Source organism: Mustelus asterias, chromosome 8, assembly GCF_964213995.1.
Source record: "Mustelus asterias chromosome 8, sMusAst1.hap1.1, whole genome shotgun sequence".
In the NCBI taxonomy this organism is placed as follows: domain Eukaryota; kingdom Metazoa; phylum Chordata; class Chondrichthyes; order Carcharhiniformes; family Triakidae; genus Mustelus; species Mustelus asterias.
Genome location: NC_135808.1, coordinates 114,914,954 through 114,931,188, shown reverse-complemented (window position 1 = coordinate 114,931,188; position 16,235 = coordinate 114,914,954). Strand labels below are relative to the sequence as shown.

Below are 16,235 nucleotides of genomic sequence, written 5' to 3'. Positions count from 1 at the left end.
GCAGGCTAGTTTTCTGCAGAGTAGGTTTGCTTTGTTGTAGACTTGTTTGTGGTTAGGTTAAGTGCCAGTTTGGTAGCACTGCTGTATCACAGTGGATTCAAGACTCATTCTAGCACTGAAGGAATGCTGCACTGTCAGTGTGCTGTCTGTGCTGAAGAGGGAAAGTTAACATATTTTGCTTGACCAACAACGCCAGATAGCTTGTCTCATTTGCTGTTTATGGGATCTTACTGTGTGAAGCTTAGCTGCTGTTTTTGTCTATAAAACAATAGCTGCCAATGCTTCAAAAATAATTCATTTGGTTCAGAAGTACTTTGGAGTGTTGAACATGTGAAAGGTGCTTTATAAATGCAAGTTCCTTTTTTTTTTGCAGCTGTGTTTGCTGTTCCACTATCTGTCGCAAGTATGGCACCTTTTTGAAACTAGATATTGAGCTGATAGGACTTTCTCTCTTTTCCAATCGGTATCTATTTTTTGTCCAGCTAAGTGATTGTCTGTTTGTGTTCCACAGGATGATTCTACTGGGGAGCTGATTTTCGATGAAGTGTTTCATGCACTCTCAAAGTGTTTAGTGGAATTACTGCGACCATTCAAAGTCCCAGGTACAGATATAGTGTTTCAGCCAGAGATCTACATAACCATCCTTGCTTATTCTTCTATCATAGGACTCCAATCTCATCAGGTGAGCATTTGGCTAGCCTTAAGAATTTACCTGTCTGATGCTGCTGATAACTATATTGTTACCAACATTATGTTAGTGAACAAAGGACAAGGAAAAGTACAGTACAGGAACAGGCCCTTCGGCCCTCCAAGCCTGTGCCGATCATGATGCCCTAACTAAACTTTAAAAAAAAGCTTCTGCCCTTACTCAGTCTGTAACCCTCTATTTCTTCTCCATTCATGGACCCATCCAGATGCCTCTTAAATGTTGCTAATAAATGAATAATAGTGATTAACAAAGATTTTTTTTGACTTACTGCACTGCCAACTGTGGCCCCCCCAAAGAGTCTCTGGTTTTATTTCTAGAACTGAGATGCATATTTTCATTGAAAAGTGGGATTCCGTACCTGTGCTGTTCCAAACTTGCATATGTAGATTGATTTTTATTTCCTCTCTGTGCATTTCAATGAAGTTATTTTATCCAACAATTCATCTCCTTTTTTCCTGTTTATTTATTTCTCCTACTATTTCTTCTTTCTACAAGTGAAGCGCCTGGCTCTGGCTGCTCTTAATGTTGGCCATTGTCACTATTACTTTGATTGACAAATAAGATGGAACTTCTCAGGAGAGCAGTGAGATAGCTGATAGCTGAGGCATAGGTTAAAGATTGAATCAGTTTGGATGATTGTGTTTTTGGATACTCAATGACATAACAGGATGCATCTTTCTTTTTTCCACTTGGACCCTAAGATCAAATCCAGTGCAGATGAACTGGATCAAAATTTTTAATTTATAGTTTAATTTATAGTAGGAGTGGCACAGTTTTTTAGCACTGCTGCCTCAGCACCAGGGACCTGGGTTTGATTCCCTGCTTGGATCACTGTCTGTGTGGAGTTTGCATGTTCTCCCCGTGTCTGCGTGGGTTTCCTCCGGGTGCTCCGGTTACCTCCCATTGTCTGAAAGTCATGCTGGTTAGGTGCATTGACCCAAACAGGCGCTGGAATGTGGCGACTAGGGGTATTTCATAGTAACTTCGTTGCCATGTTAATGTAAGCCTTATTTGTGACTAATAAATAAACTTTACTTTTAGTTACAATGTATTTGTATTTTATGCAAATCTTTTGGTGGAGTTTGATGGACATGGAGGAGCGGATGAGCCAGTGGTCTGTCCAGCAGTCATCTGCCCAGCAGTCATCTGCCCTGGTTCCTCTCCTCTGACCTTACCATCATGGGTGACGCTGCCAAGAGCTTAAGTCTCCCAATGGCATTGCACTAGGGATTAACAAAATATTCAAGCCTTCTGTTTGTATCACAGCTTGGTGTGGCTCTTGCTCTGCCCAAGACCGCAAGAAACTACAAAAGGTTATAAATGTAGCCCAATCCATCACGCAAACCAGCCTCCCAAGGCAAGTTGGCAATCCAAGGAAAGGAAATATAAACCCGTTATACATACATAGGATGGCACAGTGGTTAGCACACCTGCCTCACAGCGCCAGGGACTTGGGTTCAATTCCAGCCATGGGTGATTGTCTATGTGGGATTTGCACCTTCTCCCCGTGTTTGCATGAGTTTCCTCCAGGTGCTCCGGTTTCCTCCCACAGTTCCTCCCACGGTACTTTGAGAGGCTAGTGATGGCATGAATCAATTCCAGCCTCCTGGACTGTTTGGATCCATAACAGTTTGCCTACCATCGCAACAGGTCCACAGCAGACGCCATCTCCCTGGCGCTGCACTCAACCCTGGAACACCTAGATAACAAAGACACCTATGTCAGACTCCCATTTCTTGACAATAGCTCAGCCTTCAACACCATTATTCCTACGAAACTCTTCTCCAAACTCCGTGGCCTGGGCCTCGGCTCCTCCTTCTGCAACTGGACACAGACCACAATCAGTAAGGATAGGCAATAGGCAACAACATCTCCTCCACGATCATCCTCATCACCGGTGCCGCACAAGGCTGTGTTCTCAGCCCCTTACGATACTCCTTATACACCTATGACTGTGTGGCCAAATTCCCCTCCAACTCGATTTTCAAGTTGGCTGACGACACCACCGTAGTGGGTCGGATCTCAAACAATGACGAGACAGAGTACAGGAATGAGATAGAGAATCTGCTGAACTGGTGCGGTGATAATAATCTCTCCCTCAATGTCAACAAAACGAAGGAGATTGTTATCGACTTCAGGAGTGGAGAACATGCCCCTGTCTACATCAATGGGGATGGAGCTGAAAGGGGCGAGAGCTTCAAGTTTTTAGGTGTCCAGATCACCAACAGCCTGTCCTGGTCTCCCCATGCAGACACTATAGTTAAGAAAGCCCATCAACGCCTCTACTTTCTCAGAAGACGAAGGAAATTTGGCATGTCAGCTACGACTCTCATCAACCTTTACTGGTGCACCATAGAAAGTATTCTTTCTGGTTGTATCACAGCTTGGTATGGCTCTTGCTCTGCCCAAGACTGCAAGAAACTACAAAAGGTCATAAATGTAGCCCAATCCATCACGCAAACCAGCCTCCCATCCATTGACTCTGTTTATACTTCCCGCTGCCTCGGCAAGGAAGCCAGAATAATTAAGGACCCCACGTACCCCGGACATTCTCTCTTCCACCTTCTTCTGTCGGGAAAAAGATACAGAAGTCTGAGAACACATACCACCTGATTCAAGAACAGCTTCTTCCCTGCTGCCATCAGACTTTTGAATGGGCCTACCTTGCATTAAGTTGATCTTTCTCTACACCCTAGCTATAACTGTAACACTACATTCTGCACACTCTCGTTTCCTTCTCTTTGAACGGTATGTTTTGTCTGTATAGCGTGCAAGAAACAATACTTTTCACTGCATGCTAATACATGTGACAATAATAAATCAGAAATTTAAAGATATGCAGGTTAGGTGGATTGGCCATGCTCAATTGCCCCTTGGTGTCAGGGGGATTGACGGAGTAAATACGTGGGGTTAGGGGGAGAGGGCCTGGATGGGATTGTTGTTGGTGCAGGCTCGATGGGCTGAATGGCCTCCTGCACTGTAGGGATTCTATTCTATCTGCAGGATGGAGGAGAAGCTTTTCAACCTCAACAGTTGAAATGCAAACAGAAAATGACATTGCTATTGCTTATGCAACTTCAGAATGTAGATGACATCGCCATCTCCACCCTCAGAAGAGAATCTCCAAGCATGCTTGACATCTTCGCGGAAGCATACCAAAGAATTGGTATTAGCCTCAGCCTCAAGAAGACTCAAGTCCTTTACCAACCTGTCCTAGGACAAGATCCAGTCTCTCCCTCCATCAAGATCAATGGAGAATCCCTCCGAAACGTGGAACACTTCCCCTATCTGTGGAGCTGCTTCTAAGGCTGACATTGATGCAGAGATCCAACATTGTATCCAATCAGTGAGGGTCGCCTTTGGACACCTAAGGTCAGGAGTCTTCGATGACTGCGACATTTGTTACGACAACACGATCCTCATGTACAAGGCAGTCACCTTCGCAACTCTTTTATATGGCTCAGAAACTTGGATTACATGGAGACGCCACCTCAAGGTCCTGGAGAGGTACTATCAACACTGTCTGAGACACATTCTCTGCATCAGCTGGGAGGACAGGTGTACTAACATTAGCATCCTTGAAGGAGCCAAGAGAACCAGCATCGAGCCCAGTATAATCTGAAACCAACTCCGGTGGGCTGGCCATATGCTTAGGATGTCAGAGACCCGACTGCCAAAGCAAGTCTTCTTCACCCAGCTCAAGGAAGGCTCCCGAACAAGAGGAACCACTTCAAAGACACCTTGACAGCTTACCTCAAGAAATGCCCGGGGACACTAGCTCAGAAGAAACTTACTTGGAGGAACGTCCTGATTGAAGGAACACAATTCCTCGAAGATACTCAACAGCAGAAGGAGCCTGAGAAAGAAATATTAGCGATCTAGAGTCCAGGGACTGAACCTACCTCCTGGAAACACCTGCCACATGCACAGTTGAAGATACGGTTCTAGGATCAGGCTCAACAGCCACGCAAGGAGTCACAGAACACGGAGTTTCTTAGCTGGACAATCATACCCCTTAGCGAGTGATGGCCGAAGAAAATTTGTATTTGTTTCGTGATAAATGAATTGTCACAGCTCAAGGACAGATTAAATACTCTACAGCTGAAGTTGAATTCTTCCTTGGGTTTGGACCCAAGATAAAAAAAACAGAAAATGTTGGAAAAATTCAGCAGGTCTGGTTCTGAGCTCTGATGAAGAGTCATACAAACTTGAAACATTAACTCTGTTTCTCTCTCCAGAGACGTTGCCAGACCTGCTGAATTTTTCCAACATGTTATGTTTTTATGTCAGATTTGCAGCATCAGCAGTATTTTGTTTTTATATTAGGTTTAGATCTATTCATTCAGATGAATATAAATCGATCTTTATCCTATTTTCAAACTATGCTGCATTTAAACTGGGAGTGTGTGAGATTGACATTGGATACAATAAGCAGGAACAGGCCATGCATCCAGTATGGATCATTTCATAATTCTTTTACGGATATAACATTTTCTCAAAAAAGAGTGCTTTTGCCCAAGCTAATTGACAATCTATTCCTGCAGATGTATCTCCATGTGCTCTTGTAGCTCTTATAGCTGACCCTTCTGATCTTCATGACTGTCTGTGCACTGTAGGTTCTAGTTCAAGGCTGTTTATTGGATCGAAACAACTTGGATGCTTTCCATCAGAGTATCTATCAGCAACTACGAGCATTTGAAAACAATGTGGCTGAGGTTCTTCAACAGCACTACAAGCCCAAAGCACAGGTCAGTATCTCAATAAGAGATTGGGAGAGAGCAACTGAGTAAGGCATCCTAAGTACTAAACAGCCATCTCTGAGGGCAGTGTTAGATATGGAATTTATATTTTAGTTTAGGACTTTTGAAGTGAGCAGTTAATGCATTCTGTTTGAATGCTGCAGAAAAATTATTGCCTTCCTAATTAGTGCTATCTTTGAATTGGGAGTACAGGATATAGTTACTACCCTCCACCTAATATATTGAAGCAGTAAACTTTCTGATCTGATTGTGCAGGAAAGATCACTGCTCCACAAAAAGAAAAGTTACATTATCATTTCTCGTGTGACTGCAGCCCCTAAATGAGCATAACATGACAGCCTTGCCTGGTGATAAACCCTATATATTAATGCTCCAACATATCAACTCATTCCCATTCCACCATCACGGGGTGGCACGGTAGCACAGTGGTTAGCACTACAATGCCAGAGACCCAGGTTTGATTCCCAGTTTGGGTCACTGTGTAGAGTTTGTACATTCTCCCCGTGTCTATGTGGGTTTCCTCTGGATGCTCTGGTTTGCTGCCACAGTCCAAAGATGTGCGGGTTAGTTGGATTGGACATGCTAAGTTGCCCCTTAGTGTCAGTGGTACTAGCTGGGGTAAATGTATGGGGTTATGGGGATAGGGCCTGGGTGGGATTGTGGTCGGTGCAGACCCGATGGGCTGAATGGACTCCTTCTGCACTGTAGGATTCTATGATCATGCCAGTAAATTAACTTCATTTTTCAGTTGGGATGTAAAGGATGAATTAAGTATTGAGTACACACCTTCCCCCTTGGAAGAAAATTCAGAAGAACTGATCCAGTGGGCTACAGACGCAAAATAATCTTGATTGTAAAGATCTGTTTAACCGATCAGAAATTTAGTTTTATGCTACTGGTTGTTATTTCTGGTTTTATATCTAATCTCTTGCCTCTTAAATCACAGTCTGACAGGCCCCTTTTATCCCAAGGAGACACTACTGACTTCTATGATCAGTCTTCACGGAAGATGACTTTTTCCATGGTAACACCTGATATGGGACTCGTCAACATGATCCGCAATGGCATCCTTGCACTTCAGTTACTGCCTTCCAACTCCAGCGCAGGTTAATACATTGTCCATGATCTGTTTTTCTGATTAGGAGTTTTAATCCCAAGAGAATTTAATCTTTACTTTAAATCCTATTAATAAGCCACTGCTTACTTCAGATCTCAACTGCATCATGGAATCATAGAATCCCTACAGTGCAGAAGGAGGCCATTTGGACTATTGAGTCTGCACGGATAACAATCCCACCCAGGCCCTATCCCCTTAACCCCACGTATTTACCCTGCTAATCCCCCTGACACTAAGGGGCAATTTACTATGGCCAATCCACCTAACCTGCACATCGTTGGACTGTGGGAGGAAACCGGAGCACCCGGAAGAAACCCACATAGACACGGGAAGAACATGCAAATTCCACACAGACTGTCACCCAAGCCGGGAATTGAACCCGGGTCCCTGGCGCTGTGAGGCAGCAGTGCTAACCACTGTGCCACCGTGCCGCATCATTTGATTTCTTTTAGCCAGGGAGGAGAGCATGTGCCTGAACAATTGGGTACCACATATCTTGGTTTCCCCCTAATGAAAGGAAGAGTTGGAGAGTGCGACAACTTCGACATGACTCACATATCACTGGTTAAAGAATAGCAGAGATGCAGTCAAGTTCCTACTTTAAGTGCCTGAATGAGAGGAAGCCTGAAGAACAGAGGAGATGTAATGGTTTAAAGAAATTATTGTTAACCTGGTAGTAACTCTCGAGTTAAGGTCTCCACAAACTCAGTGGGCTATGCCCTCTGTTGTGATATTCAGTCTTGCTCCCATGTGTATTAAACCCCATGGGTGGTACAGTGGTTAGCACTACTGCCTCACAGTGCCAGGGACCCGGGTTCAATTCCAGCCATGGGTGATTGTCTGTGTGGAGTTTGCACATTCTTCCCTTGTCTGCATAGGCTTCCTCTGGGTGCTCTGGTTTCCTCCCACACTCCAAAGATGTGCGGGTTAGGTGGATTAAATTGACCATTAGTATCAGGAGGATTAGCAGGTGTTATCCAGCTTTAATTTAAACACCTCTAAGCATTCCAGTTTAATGAGACAAACAAGGAAAGTAATTCAATTATTCTTTTATTTATCACTTCTAGTATCAACTCAAACATAAACAGTTACAGCTCATTAACACTTTACTGAACTTTAACTGAACATCAACTTTCAACTGAACTTTAACTCTTAAACTGCACTTTAACACTAACTGAACATCAATTTTAACTATTTAGCTGAAAACAGATACTACCCAGTTTAGGGAAACCTTGGCCAAGAAATATCCTTGATGTAGAATCTATCTTCTTCTCTCTGAAATATCCTTCAGGGTACAGGCTTTGTTGCAATTGTTGATCTCTTTGAGTTATCGCTGCTAAACAAAGGACTCACATGTCTTTTATCCACAATTATCCATTTGCTTCTGGGAGATTCTCTGTCATCCAGCCAACTGTGTAACCAGAAACGGATCACATGGCTCAAACATCCAATGAAATTACTTTTGAACGATGGCATTACACTTAGTTCAAATTGCAAACTCCATACATAGCAGCCATAAATCGAAACCACGCTGTCTCAATTAATGTAAACAACTTCCCTTATCTGGGAAGCTTCAGATCACAGCTCCCAGACCAGAGCCTCTTTACGACCTGCATCTGGTATTAATCTATAAATTGACCAAAATTCCCAGCATGCTTAGCTCTCAGCCAGATTAGCCATTTTAAAGCCACGATTGTCATTATTGTTGTTAAATCATTGCTGTAGCTGTTCTTTCTCTGTCCGCACAGGGTAAATATTGGTTATGGGGATAGGACCCGGGTGGGATTGTTGTCGGTTCAGGCTCGATGGGCCGAATGGCTGCCTCCTGCACTGTAGGAATTCTATGATTGTATGTGTTGGCTCCCAGTGAGTTCAACAATGTGGGGGTGAAAAGTTGTTTGGATGTAAGCTGCAATGAAAGATTAAGCCAAACTATATTTTATTTGATGTCTTTTTGCTTTTTGAACTTATAAATGTTCAGATGATTCAGTTGGAACATTTATCAAATTGTTAGGGTGGCACGGTGGCACAGTGGTTAGCACTGCTGCCTCACAGTGCCAGGGGCCCGGGCTCGATTCCCGGCTTGGGTCACTGTCTGTGTGGAGTTTGCACATTCTCCCCGTGTCTGCGTGGGTTTTCTCCGGGTGCTCCAGTTTCCTCCCACAGTTCAAAGATGTGCAGGTTAGGTTGATTGACCATGCTAAATTGCCACTTAGTGTCAGGGGGACTAGCAGGGTAAATACGTGGGGCTACAGGGATAGGGGCTGGATGGGATTGTGGTCGTTCAGACTTGATGGGCCAAATGGCATCCTTCTGCATTGTAGGGATTCTATGTAAGGGTCATGTCAACTGCAAGTTGGGAGTTGACACCAACAGGTGAGGTACTATAGAAACTCACTATTCAGCAGAGAGATTGTGGGACTTAGTATATAATGGTTCTGCAGTATTCAAGGTTTGCACTGAATTGACTTATTTCTCTTACAGGTATAATAATCATCACTGATGGTGTGACAAGTGTACCAGATATTGCAGTGTGTGAAACATTATTAAACCAACTACGCTGCGGCACAATTGCCTGTTCTTTTATACAGGTGACCTTATATTTTTAACTGAAGCCTTTGATCTCAGTAGACCAATCTACTTCCCTGGCTGTATAAAAGTTGGTGTGCTTCTTACAGGTTGGAGGTGTGTACTCGTATGACTGCAGCTTTGGTTACGTGCCGAACTTGGAGCTAATGAAGTTCATTGCAATGGCAACATTTGGATCCTACATGTCTACGTGTCCAGAAAGTAGCCTCAATATGAATGCATACCACAAAGCGTTTCTACTGTACAGCTTCTTGAGACCTGGAGAGTCTATGAACCCAGAGTATTATTGTGGCAAGTATAGTTACAGGGAGTTATGGAGTGTTTCTTTATTTTTCTCTGTTTGGTGTCTGGCCCTTCTATTCCTGAAATGTTTGCTTTTCTGTATTCTAGTGTCCCAGCACAAACTGTTCAATGAGCACTTGGTGTCTGCCAGCAGTAATCCTGCACTGGCCATGAGGCGGAAGAAGCATGCTGAGAATGAGGTGCATGCAGACCTTACCAGTGTTGTGTCTGTACGGTTGCGTGAGGGCTACACCGTGAAGGAACTTAATATCACTAAAGGTAAATAAATACTGCTGAAATGACAGCGCAATCTGGCAAAGAAGCAGCGAGGAGGGTGATGGTTTGAAGGCTTGCTGTGTGGTGGAGTGGCAAATGGGATTGGATTAGGTTGTGTTGGGAGCCCAGTAGGATTGGGTGCTGATATGATCACGATCTGTGAACTGCTATGATAGGGAGATCTTGTGGCTTAATAGGTAGCACCCACAGGCCCTGAGCCAGAAGCTCCGGGTTCAAGTCCTACTTCAGGATTGGTTGACCATGGAAGAAGCATTCAAGATGCAGCCAGACAGATTGATAATCAACCTTCCTAATCATTCCAACATTCCCACAGCACGCAGTAAGAGCTAGAGAGATTCCTGGTCAGCCATGCTTGATGCTGAGTGTTTTAAACACTTGTTTCTCTCTAAACAGAGTATAGATGTCTTTAGTCTCTCTGAACTGTGGCTAGTTATGGACAAGCAGAAACTGCCATTTCCATGGCATAATCCACTTTACTAAGAGCTAGACTCCACATCCCATGACTGTCTCAGAGTTTATCATGAGCCTCATGAGTTTAATTTAAAAAGAAAGACTTGCATTGATACAGTGCCTTTCAAGAAGTACTTTTTGAAATGTGGTCACTGTTGTGTTGTAGGAAATATAGCAGCCAATTTGCGTGCAGCAAACTCCCACAAACATCAATGTGATAACGACCAGATAATCTGCTTTGCAGTATTGATTGATGGGTAAATATTGGCTTGGACACGAGGGATATTTTCTCTGTCCTTTGAAATAGTGCAATGGGATTTTTTGCGTACACCTGAGAGGCAGGCAGGTTCTCAGTTTAGTGTCTCATCTAAGAGACAATGCCTCCCACAGTGCAGCACTCCTTCAGTCCTGCACTGGATTGTCATGATGTGGAGATGCCGGCGTTGGACTGGGGTAAGCACAGTAAGAAGTCTCACAACACCAGGTTAAAGTCCAACAGATTTATTTGGTAGCAAACACCATAAGCTTTCGGAGCGCTGCTCCTTCGTCAGATGGAGTGGTCTCTGTTCTCCAACAGTGCACAGACACAGAAATCCGGAGGTTCTGGACTACTCTGCAGAGGTAGGTGCACAGAATTGCACTTGATTTCTGTGTCTGTGCACTGTTGGAGAACAGAGACCACTCCATCTGACGAAGGAGCAGCGCTCCGAAAGCTTATGGTGTTTGCTACCAAATAAATCTGTTGGACTTTAACCTGGTGTTGTGAGACTTCTTACTGGATTGTCAGCCAGTCTTGATGTTTCTGTTCAAGTCCTGGTGTGGGACTTTAGGAAGGGTTTTCAGAGTCTGCAGAACGACTTGTATTTACTTAGAGCCTTTTTCAACCTTAAAACATCCCAAAGCGTCTTGCAACCAATGAAATGCTATAGATGTAATTGCTTTGTAATGAATGGGGCTAAGTAACTTGTACTGTAGATAATAGCAGGTACAGAGCAATGCTGTAAAATGTTCATGCGGTTGAGTGCTTTGGAGTTAATGAAAGGAAATAACGTTTCCTTCTTTCCTTCTGTTTTCTTTTGGCTTTTCCTATATTACATGGGGTTGCATTGATGCTGGTTGATTACTCCTTCATAAGAAACAATATTTTTTGGATAGTTTTCAGGTGATTTACAGCCAGGTGCCCTTCCTGTCGCCTAACCCTCCCCATTTATCCAGATGGGGACCATAAGATATAGGAGCAGAATTAGGCCACTCGGCCCATTGAGTCTGCTCCGCCATTCAATCATGGCTGATGTTTTTCTCATCCCCATTCTCCTGCCTTTTCCCCAAAACCCGTGATCCCCTTATTAATCAAGAACCTATCTATCTCTGTCTTAAAGACACTCAATGACATGGGCCTCCACAGCCTTCTGCGGCAAAGAGTTCCACAGATTCACCACTCTCTGTCTGAAGAAATTCCTCCTCATCTCTGTTTTAAAGGATTGTCCCTTTAGCCTGAGGTTGTGCCCTCTCGTTCTAGTTTTTGCTACCAGTGGAAACATCTTCTCCATGTCCATTCTATCCAGGCCTCACAGGATCCTGTAGATTTCAATAAGATCCCCCTTCATCCTTCTAAACTCCAACGAGTATAGGTCCAGAGTCCTCAACCGTTCCTCATACGACAAGCTCTTCATTCCAGGGATCATTCTTGTGAACCTCCTCTGGATCTTTCCAAGACCAGCACTGATTCATGCTGGCTTTCTTGTGCTAGTGATTGGGTTTTTTTGTAGCCAGCAAGTCCTGGAGTGGGACTTGAACCTGCTCCAGCTCTGAAAGGAAATCACACTTGCAATTCTTGATTTTCTTTTCCTCCTCTATTCATTCTTCATTGGAGTTTAGGCGGAACTCAATTGGAAGTGAAGCTGATGTTGCTGTGGAAACACAACATGAGAATTGAGTATCTCGTGGTAGCATCATGGCCCCTGGATGCGGCCAAACGCTTGACCTGGGTGGAGGTAACAATGGAGGGCAGCTATGATATGCTCCATGACATTAGCTGTACCATGAGGAAACCAATAACCAGCCCGTATCGCACCACTGTCATCCGGAGGTTCTGGACTACTCTGCAGAGGTAGGTGCACAGAATTGCACGTGAGATGGGGGAAAGTATTGTACAACTGGGGTATGTTTCCTAAACGACAGAACAATTCCTTGTTCTGTCACTGGAGGGAAAATGGGGGAGCGAGATGTTTAAAGGGGAAAAAAAAAGCTAATGACTGTATTATGTACTCCTTTAGCATTAATCAGACAGATCAGATGCTAGTTCATCTCAAATCCTTCAACACTATTCCTGAACATTACACCATCCCGGAGAGCACCAAGAATGGGGTTCCGTTATTCTACATCCCTCCAGGGTCTACCACACCGGTAAATATTTATAAATGAATATATTTCAAAATCACCTGAATTGAAAAAAAAAATTGATTCCGTAGATATTCTGATTGATTCTGTGGACCCTGTTTCGATCATTCGCTTGTTTATTCGCGAAAAAACTGATTTTCATGAGGCTCTGCAAAAGCAGCAAAAGAAAAAATTGTGTTTACTTGACATAGCAAGTGTTGAGTTTTTTTGGTGGATATTGCCTGTGTCTCTATATAAATGCAAATTCGTTTTTATATCTGTGTATTTGTTTCAAAATAATTTTAACATTGGACATTTATATGCAGTAAGAATCTATATTTTCCGTACAAAATTGCTTAGTGAACCCATTTTAAATTTGCTTGCTTACCATATCAGTGATAAGATTAGCAGAAGGGAAAGGGGAAGTAAAGGTCATCTTTATAAATGCCTGTCAAATTTATTTAGATTGACCAAATGCTTTCTCGATAACATTTCCAGCCCCATTTAGAATATGCTCAAACCTTTATCAATCTGTCTGTCCTAAAATTAAGAATCAATCAATAGTTAACTTGATGGGACGTGCCCTTAACGTAGCTGTACTTATGAGTTAAAGAATGCACCATTAGGTATGATTAATTCTGAACACTAACAAGTATAAGATGACAAATGAGCTTTTTTGGTATTGCGCAACCTGATTCTGTCAGCATCAGAATTTTGTTTTTACAGATTTCATACTTGCTCATAAGATATAAATGGTTCAAAAAAAAAAGCAATTCCATTTTGTTAATGGCAGTGGGCAATGCAGGAAATCCAATTTCGATTAAGCTTTTGCGAAGGTTTGGTGCTTCCTTACGTGGTATGATACCAAAACCAAGATGTGCAGCTGAGAAATCTCTCAGTTGGACAAAATAAGTAAGTGGGAAGAACAATTGCAAATGCAAGGACAAGGGTAGCAGACACATGGGAACACCAGCACCTGCAAGTTCCTCTCCAAGCCACTTGCCATCCTGACTTGGAGATATATCGGCGCCCCTTCACTGTTGCTGGGTCAAAATCCTGGAACTCCTTTCCTAACAGCACTGTGGGTGTACCTACACCACATGGTTTGCAGCAGTTCAAGAAGGCAGCTCATCACCACCTTCCCAAAGGCAATAAATACTGGCCTAGCCAACGACCCTCACATCCCGTGAATGAATGCAAAAAATAAATAAATGTGTACTGCTGGTAGGAAGAAAATAAAATGACTTCCCTTAATATATTGAGCCGGCCAAGGATGAAAATGTTGGGGCATTTTAGTAGGTTCAACGATCAATATACCCAACCACTGCAGAGCAGCAGGCAACAAAACTGATAGAATATTGAATTATGGTTAGAACAGTAGAATTCATATCAGAGTAAGTCGTGATGCGACCATGCAGTACCGTGATCAGACTGCAGTCTTAAGTGCCATGTCCATTGTTAATCACTGAGACACAAGGGAAACACTCTCATACTGGTGCACAGTGCGAAGTAAAACCAAAAGACTGATTCCCAGGTCTAGTTTACAAGAAATCTATGGAGAGAATTTGGTTTTTCACCCTTGAACTATGATTTCCCCAAAGTGTCCTATAGTAGCAAATAGCACAGTAAACATGTGGAAAAACTGAATCTGGGAAATAACTTCAATCTAAATTGCAAGAGTATGATGAGATGCAAATTCGAAATATTAAAAAGCAAATTTAGATTTGAAATTCTTCACACAAAGAGCAACCGATATCTGGAATGGTAACACTACATTCTGCACTCTCTTCTTTCCTTCTCTATGTACGGTATGCTTTGTCTGTATAGTGCACAGGAAACGATACTTTTCACTGTATACTAATACGTGAGACGATAATAAGTCAAATCAAATCTTCCAGCTAAAGCAATGAAGATAAAAAAATATAGAATTATTTGAGCAGCAGTTGAGTGCTGCAAACCAGAGACCTTTAGGGTTGTTCTTGATGAATAAATGAAGATTAACTACAACTTAGAATTGTACAGCATAGTAAGAAGCCATTTGGCTTTTTAAAAGAGCTATCTAGTTATCTAAAATAACTTTTCCTGATGGATGAGTGTGAAGAGATTTTTTTGGGAGGGGAGAAAGATCCCCCTCCTTTGATTTGATTTTATTGTCACATGTATTGGGATACAGAGAAAAGTATTGTTTCTTGCACGCTATACAGACATACCATAACTACCATTGCAGATAAGGCACTGTTACTGATTTTTTTTTTTGGCCAGTAAATTTGGCTATTCTTAAGTTTCTGACTAAAGTGTGCAGTTTGTTCGGTACTTGAGGTCAGATTTCTACATTTCAGATTTGTGTTGTTGAATTGCATGTTTTTGATGGTAAAGAAGATTGTAACCAATCATTTCCTTAGGTGCTGTCACTGCAGCATAGTGGCTCTAAGGACTCCAGCCAATCCCAGTTTGCCTCTTATTGGAAGCCTATCTTATCTATGGATGCCAGCTTCTGGCAGCGGTGGCTTCACATGCATCGTATTGGCATACTGTTGGAACATGATATGTAAGTTGGCACTGTATTCACCTGGCTTCATTTAGTCAACGTACACTCACCCTCAGATTCGAGAGAGGTTGGAAACGTGCTTCCCCATTCTGGCCAGTTAATATTGTGGTTTTGTTCCAAGAAGATCTTTTGTAGCAGCAATACGGAGGCGTGGCCTCAGAATAAGGGGGAGCAGATTTAGGACCGAGTTGAGGAGGAATGTCTTCACCCACAGGGTTGTGAATCTGTGGAATTCCCTGCCCAGTGAAGCAGTTGAGGCTACCTCATTGAATGTTTTTAAGGCAAGGATAGATAAATTTTTGAACAGTAAAGAAATTAAGGGTGATGGTGAGCGGGCGGGTAAGTGGAGCTGAGTCCACAAAAAGATCAGCCATGATCTAATTGAGTGGCGCAGCAGGCTCAAGAGGCCGCATGGCCTACTCCTGCTCCTAGTTCTTATGTTCCTATGTTCTTAAAAATAAATATAAAATATAGGGAAAATATGCTTTTAATGGGTTAATCTGTGCGTGTGGCGCACACATTGTCAAACTTGATATCATGATTTTTATTGTCTGTAGCGCTTGTTTAAAAGTGTTTTTACCCTCTTCTCTTTAGCCCAGTGCCGAAACATATCCATACGCCAGGAAGTAATGGTCGATACAGTACTATCCAGTGTCGCATCTCTCTCTCTGCACTAACTTCCCTCTTGCGGGATTGGAGCAGTTTTGTGCTGGTAGAAGGATACTCCTATGTTAAACTCCATTATAAGTAAGAATTTGTTTTGCTTAATATTTCTTCAGTTATAAAATTTGTGGAGCTAACAACTTTGGAGGGTGTTGCAGAATATGATAGTGTGGCTGTGCAGAATCCAACGAGAGTAATGTTCTACGCTTTGTTTCAGAAATGCCAACACATAATCTATTTAAGACCAAGAGCAGGTCAATTCTTCGGTAGTTAGTTGGCACTGTCAAAATGGTGGGGAATGCAGTTCTTTTTATCATACATGGGTTTCTGAGATGGCATTAATGTGCTATACCCAAGAGTTTAGCCTGAGATATGGAGATTACTTGAGTTGTTTGTTTTAGTCCTTTTATTATTATTCATCCATGGGATATGGGATGTTGC

General features: G+C 42.8%; 1 protein-coding gene across 4 annotated transcripts in view; it reads left to right on the top strand.

Annotated features, from left to right (window-relative positions):
• The window catches only part of szt2 (SZT2 subunit of KICSTOR complex), a 195,857-nt gene that overhangs the window by 5,783 nt on the left and 173,839 nt on the right, over positions 1–16,235 (top strand). For 2 of the 4 annotated variants that reach the window (XM_078218778.1, XM_078218776.1), the window contains exons 4-13: positions 512–682; positions 5,326–5,457; positions 6,416–6,575; positions 9,071–9,177; positions 9,265–9,466; positions 9,566–9,736; positions 12,083–12,314; positions 12,481–12,610; positions 14,986–15,131; positions 15,726–15,878. In XM_078218778.1, coding sequence (XP_078074904.1) covers positions 512–682; positions 5,326–5,457; positions 6,416–6,575; positions 9,071–9,177; positions 9,265–9,466; positions 9,566–9,736; positions 12,083–12,314; positions 12,481–12,610; positions 14,986–15,131; positions 15,726–15,878 — 1,604 coding nt within the window. Of the gene's footprint in view, positions 1–511; positions 683–5,325; positions 5,458–6,415; positions 6,576–9,070; positions 9,178–9,264; positions 9,737–12,082; positions 12,315–12,480; positions 12,611–14,985; positions 15,132–15,725; positions 15,879–16,235 lie in introns of all 4 variants that reach the window. The other 2 variants (XM_078218777.1, XM_078218775.1) reach the window with 1 other exon arrangement.